At 46.4% G+C, this 6,240-nt stretch overlaps 1 protein-coding gene across 1 annotated transcript in view; it reads right to left on the bottom strand.

The window, feature by feature from the left end:
• The window catches only part of FAM8A1 (family with sequence similarity 8, member A1), a 7,646-nt gene extending 7,353 nt beyond the window's left edge, over positions 1 to 293 (bottom strand). Inside the window, exon 1 of the mRNA XM_010573307.1 lies at positions 3 to 293. Within this exon, the coding sequence (XP_010571609.1) occupies positions 3 to 293 (291 nt within the window). The remainder of the gene's footprint in view (positions 1 to 2) is intronic.
• Between the last annotated feature and the right edge of the window lie 5,947 nt (positions 294 to 6,240).

Raw genomic sequence — 6,240 nt, 5'->3', positions numbered from 1 at the left:
GCGGGCGCGGCGGCGGCGGAGGCGGCGAGGAGGGCGGGCAGGCAGCCCTGCCAGCTGAGGTACCCGCAGTACGAGTCCCAGAGCCACTGGTGCACCCGCCGCGCGTACTCCGCCGCGCTCAGCGGCTTCGCCCCGCCGCCCCCCCCCGCAACGGCCGCCGGAGGGGAGCGCGGCGGCGACGACGACGACGCAGCGGCGGCCTCTCCTCCGGCCACGCTGTCGATCCCCTGGCTGTCGCCCTCCGCCATCGCCGCCGCCCCAGCGCCGCTCCGGCCCGCGCCGGGCTCCGCCATCTCCTCCGTCCCCTCTGACACTGAGCGCCTGCCCTCACCGCGCATGCGCTGGGGGAGACGCCTCGCCTCTCCCACCTAGCGCGGGGCGGGAGGGGGGGAAACAGAGGAAGCGGACAAACACGAGGCCGAGTCCTTCGGGCACCCGGCCTAGACGAGGAGCGTACCACTTTCCAGCAAACCCCTTTCTGCCGTTGCGCCGGGAAAGAACCAGGCTTCCTCTGCTCCCCCCCAGCCCCCCCCCGCCGTGAGATAGTATCGCTCAGCGTCGAGGCAGGACGCGGTCTGCCCGGGCCGCTTCCAAGCGCCCCCCGGGGCGGGAAAGAGCTGGCGCCCTGAGCGCGGTGTCCGCAGTGCGGGCCGCGCTCCCGAGAGGTCTGCCGGCAGCAGCGTACGCACCGAGGGCGCAGTAATTTATTTTTTTTGTCTTAGCATAAACACCAGGGTTCCCCTCCGCCCCGGTTCCTCCCGCGGCCGCCGCGGCGGTGTCGCGCCGCCCGGAGGCAGCGCGGGGAGCTGCCGTCCCCTCAGCGGCAGGCTCGCCTCAGCCCGGGCCCGCGTCCCTCCCGTGAGGAAATCGTCCCTTCTCCTCAGCCAAAGCCCCAGCCCTGGTTTCGTAGCCGGGCAGCAGGTGTGAAAGCTGTCCTCGGGCGGTGGGGTTGCTCGCTCCAGCACGTTGTGCTGAAGTGTGGAAAGGGAGTCTCCGTCTTCCGTGAGGGTCTTCGTTTCCAAAGCACTTCCCTCCAAGAGCGCTTAGCTGCCGCCTGCCGCGTTCTCTGTCCCTTCAGCTGACTGCTGGCTCAGGTCACAGGTACGTTGCTCTTAACGGGCTGCGGTAGATGAGGGCACCAACCCAAGTGAGGAGTAAGGCACTGCCTTGCTGCTGAGCAGGTGCAGCTGGACAAAGTTCTATATCTGTCCTTCTGCTTACTGCCACCTGTGATTCCAGCTGTGGCTTCTGACCTCTAGCAACTTTCTAAACACTTTCTCTTTGCTAATAGGAAATGGGTTGAAACCGTTCAGAGAGAAAAGGCGTTAAACTGCTCTTTCCCTCATGTACTTCTACAATTTGATTTTGTCACCGAAATGTTGCTTTCTTTTTTATCTCCCCTTTTTCATCATTCCCTCATCACATTCATGTTCTCCCTGTGCAAAAACGCTGAACAAAGGCCCAGGAGTCCTACAGCAAGTTTAAACACAGTTCTCCAAATTAATTTTCAATATTTAATTTTCCTGTGTACTATTAAGCATCTCAACCAGACCACAAGTTCCGTATAACATAGATGTTAACATAGCTCCATACCAAATGAACTAGTAACATATACCATAAACATGGAGTGTTTCCCATTTTTGACACAGCAAATAGCACAGCTGAAAAAAAAAAAGAAGTTTCTCCCTCTCCCTGTCAGACTAAACCAAATACATTCTTTTCCCATGTAACCCTAACTCATTTAAAAACTGAAGTAGTTTCCACAGAGCGAGTATCTCATATAGGCAAGCTGAGGTGAATTGACAAAGTGCTTAGCAAATAACCCATACCATCTTAATTAAATGCAGTTATGTTAGGTGCTGGTACTCGTTATGTAGATATGGTTCTAATTATACTGGCATGTGTTTTGTAACATAGACCTGGGTGAAATCAATATGGGTAAATGATTTGGGAAACATAGCAAGTTTTGGCATGATTAGGAAGGACAATGAAGAATGGAAGAAAGAAAGGAAGGCAGACAGATAAGTGTATAGAAGAAAACATGGTCTTAAATCAGCTATTAACTCCTAATAGAAAAACTAGCTTGGAAAACTGGCAGTAAAAGTAATGTAACAGAGCTTCTTCCTTTATAATATTTTACTTCTTCTTTGATCAGCTACAGTCCATTTAATTTTTTTTTTTTTTTTAATTGGATTTTCACCACAAACCCTTCAGGACCAAACAGTGTCAAACAACCCTTCAGAACAAAACAGTGTCAGGCTTTTTTTTTTCTCTGTGTGTGTCTGTGTGGCCACAGGTTTTGCAAGCCAGATCAGATCTTAAGGTACAATTACAAGATCTCACAGGCTTCATATAACGCTACCAGTCATATGTAAATTTTAGGGTCACCAGCAGCATTACACAGGCATAACCAGTTAGAATGCACTATGCGATTATACTGGGTACTCACGGTGAACCTGAATCACTGACAGCAGAGAGGAGTAACAGGTAACAGAGACAACGTAACATTTCTTCATTCCCAAATTTTTCTGTTTCTCATTCTCTTGCCTTAAAAAAAAAAACCACCAAAGACCCACAAATTCTGCAAGCATTGAGGTTATTCTATTCTGTGATGCATATGATAAAGAGATATGATAACAAGATGTTGTAACAGTGCTTGCCAGTGGTGGGGAACTCACAGCTTAGGCTTTTGGTGACAAAGGGTCTTGTTTCATTGCTGTGTCAGATTGCCACACGTTATGGGAGTACTTATAATCTTCTGCAGCACCGATTTCTCCCTACTTTACTTTGCTTTCTCTTGTGAGCAGAGTCAGAAAGGGAAATAATCTTGGGTAGTTCATTGTAACATTTGATGAAAACAAGTGGTTGAATGCCTTGGCAGTTAAATATCCTTTTCTCTAGAAATGAGATTTAGGCAAAAGGAAATGTTTTGAACTAGATCAAAAGAGGGATATAAGCACCTAAAAGCTGATATTGTGATAGTTAAGGTTTAAGGGGAATCTGGAATCCCATTTAAGCTCTTTAAGTATAGATAATGCTGAAAAGCCTGATCTGTCACTCTTGAGTGGGAAATCTTTTATACTCAGTAGGAAGTAGCGGAGCAGTGGTCTGTTGCCGTAAATCTAGCTGTTGTTCAGAGTCAGAGAGATGTATCTTTGCTCATTTTTGATACGCGTTCTAGCATCTTGTTTTCAAGGCAGGGTTTTAAAAAATTTTTAAAACTAAGGAATTGCTGAAGCATTCATCTGGATGTATGAAACTGAAGTTTAATTCCTTCCTTTGCTTGGGGGATGCAGATCACATCTCCTGCATCATGCTGAAGCATTCTAATAATAGGAGCTCTTTTTAAAGAGTCCTTGGATGAGAGTTTTTGGACATATTGGCAACCTCTTGTCATTCCAAAGTGGTTAAATATTGTTGTGCCCAGCAGCCTACATATATTCATGCTATTTAGACATTTGTATCAAGTATGTATGTTTGTGTACAGAGTGAAATTAAATGCAAATGTTGGTTAAAAAGATTCATTACTGAAACATACAGACTGAGTCACCAAAGAGTGAGAACTTTACCCCTTGTTGGGGCAAGCAGCCAGGTACAGAATATGAAACTTGAGCCAAAACCCAAATGTATGCATTTACATAAGTATGAAGTAAAACACTATATATTTCAGTGTAGAAATATGGCACAACTGTCTCCCAAATTACATCAATTTAGCTTTTCACTCTGAAACTAATCTGACTCATCCAGCTGAGGATTTTGAAGGAGAGATTGGCTCTAAAAGCTGTCATGGTCACCTGAGAGTAATTTTCTTTCTAATAGATGGAACTTCATGTGTAATACAGACAGAAAACAGAATCCTAATGGTCACAGCTGATAAAAAGGCCATAGCAAACCAGCTGGAGAAAAATGAACTTTTCCACTTTTGTCTTAGGGTATATAGATTTTTAGTGTGGTTGCCTGTTTACCAGTACTGTCTGTTTTGGGAGTTGTGTGTAAATACCTTTATTTGTCTTTTAACCTGACCTGGTTTGAATGAAGAGTAACCAGAAAAGAGCTTTACTCAGGAGTGTGGCACTCAGAAGCCTTACCAGTTACCTAATTCCCTATCATGTTCTTTAGTGTGCCCAGAGTGGAAATATGAGTGTGCCTCCATTGAAGCAGCACTGGAACTAGGGGTTTGGAGAAGAAGAGTCTTTGGTAGTCAGTGGTGATCAGGTAGGGTTCTTGGCATGCAGCAAGACTTAGAGAAGCAGAGTTAAGCTTAGAAGATCACCACTGAGTTTTGGGTGGGGGAGTAGGGAGAGTTGTCTGTTATTCTACAAAAATTTGGCACCCAAAAAGATTTTTCCGGATTATTTCAACTGTGAAGAGGGAGCAGGTTCTTGTTTTCTGGTAGTCAGAAGGTTCCTTGGGGAGTGTTATTTACGATTTTTACCTAATGACTGCTTCATATATCAGGGGCCTGTTTATAGGCACTTTCTGAGGGCAGTAGCTACTTCTGGGCAATATTTTCACAGCAGTGGGCCCAGATGACCTTCAGCAGGGGAACTGAATCTGTCTGGTATGTTCTTGATAACTGCTATGCTTGCTAGCTTATTGTGTAATTGAGTGAACATTACCTCCATTTGTCTGGAGGCAGCTGCTTCCACATTTTAGAAGGAGCCCAGTTGAACAGCACATCAGGAGAGTGCACTAAGGGTGCATACTGAGTTGAGTCCCTGAAGGATTTCAAATGGACAAATGCTTTATCTCTGGGAAAGAAATGTGATACACGAGTTTATGAACATGCATATAGTGCAGTAACACTGAAGGAACTCATGGAGATCCAGATACACTGAGGACTCAGAAAAGAGTAAGAACAAGAATGGTTTGTCTGGATAATAACTATGGCACTGGGAAGCCTTAGCAAGTGCCTAATTCCCTAGGCCATTGACAAGATTTCTGGTTTTCAAATGCAGACTTGAAATTACTTACTCCTTTATGTTCAATAGCTCTCTTAAATACTACTTTTAAGTTCAATCAGGTATTTTTTTAAATGTGCTTTTAATGGAGATATGCTTAAGAGTGTTCAAAAACCCCCAAAATCAAATTAATAATAGGTAACAAGTAGTTGTTTTTTCTTCTTCCTTGCCCATCCCAGTCAAACCTTCTCCTTTTACCAAGACAATAATTGCAAAAACAAAGTAAGTTTTAAATGTTTTTACAGTGACTTTTAGAGAGTAGAATTTCCCGGTTCTTTGCCAAACAGTATACATGTCCTTTCTAAATACTGTAGTGCAGCATTTTTTCACTAAGAGCTTGTGAGGGCCTGGCCCTCAGCTGGTTTCTGCCATCTGGTGGATATATGGAGTCACTACCTCAATACTTCTAATTGCCATTAATTCTTAGTAAGCAATATTCTAAATAACTAAGCAAGTATCACAGAATCACAGAAGGGTTGAGGTTGGCAGGGACGTCTGGAGGTCATCTGGTCCAACCCCCCTGCTCAAGCAGGGCCACCTAGAGCCAGTTGCCCAGGACCATGTCCATGTGGCTTTTGAGTATCTTCAAGGATGAAGACTTCACCACCTCTCTGGGCAACCTGTGCCAGTGCTCGGTCACTCACAGTGTGAAAAAGTGTTTCCTGATGTTCAGAGGGAACCTCCTGTGTTTCAGTTTGTGCCCATCGCCTTTGGTCCTGTCATTGGGCACCACTGAGGAGAGCCTGGCTCTCTCCTCTTTGTACTCTCCCTTCTGGTATTTATACACATTAACAGATCTCCCCTGAGCCTTTTCTTCTCCAGGCTGAACAGCCCCAGCTCTCTCAGCCTCTCCTCCTGGGAGAGATGCTCCAGTCCCTTCATCATCTTTGTGGCCCTTCACTGGACTCTCTCCAGCACGTCTATGTCTCGTACTGGGGAGCCCAGAACTGGACACAGCACTCCAGGGGTGGCCTCACCAGTGCTGAGCAGAGAGGAAGGATCACCTCCCTCGACCTGCTGGCAATGCTCCTCCTTACGCAGCCCAGGATACCATCAGCCTTCTTTGCCACAGGAGTACATCACTGGCTCATGTTCAGCTTGGTGTCCACCAAGACCCCCAGGTCCTTTTCTGCCAAGCTGCTCTCCAGTTGGGCAGCCCTCAGCACATACACTGGTGCATGTGGTGTTTGTTACCCAGGTGAAGGACTTTGCAGTTCAGCTTGTTGAACTTCAGGAGGTACTTGTACAGAGTACTTCATGACTACTTTTACAGAGGTGC

This window comes from Haliaeetus leucocephalus, unplaced genomic scaffold (assembly GCF_000737465.1).
Source record: "Haliaeetus leucocephalus isolate CR32 unplaced genomic scaffold, Haliaeetus_leucocephalus-4.0 Scaffold373, whole genome shotgun sequence".
In the NCBI taxonomy this organism is placed as follows: Eukaryota; Metazoa; Chordata; class Aves; order Accipitriformes; family Accipitridae; genus Haliaeetus; species Haliaeetus leucocephalus.
The sequence above is the reverse complement of the archived record's forward strand: the minus strand, read 5'-3'. Positions and strand labels throughout refer to the sequence as shown.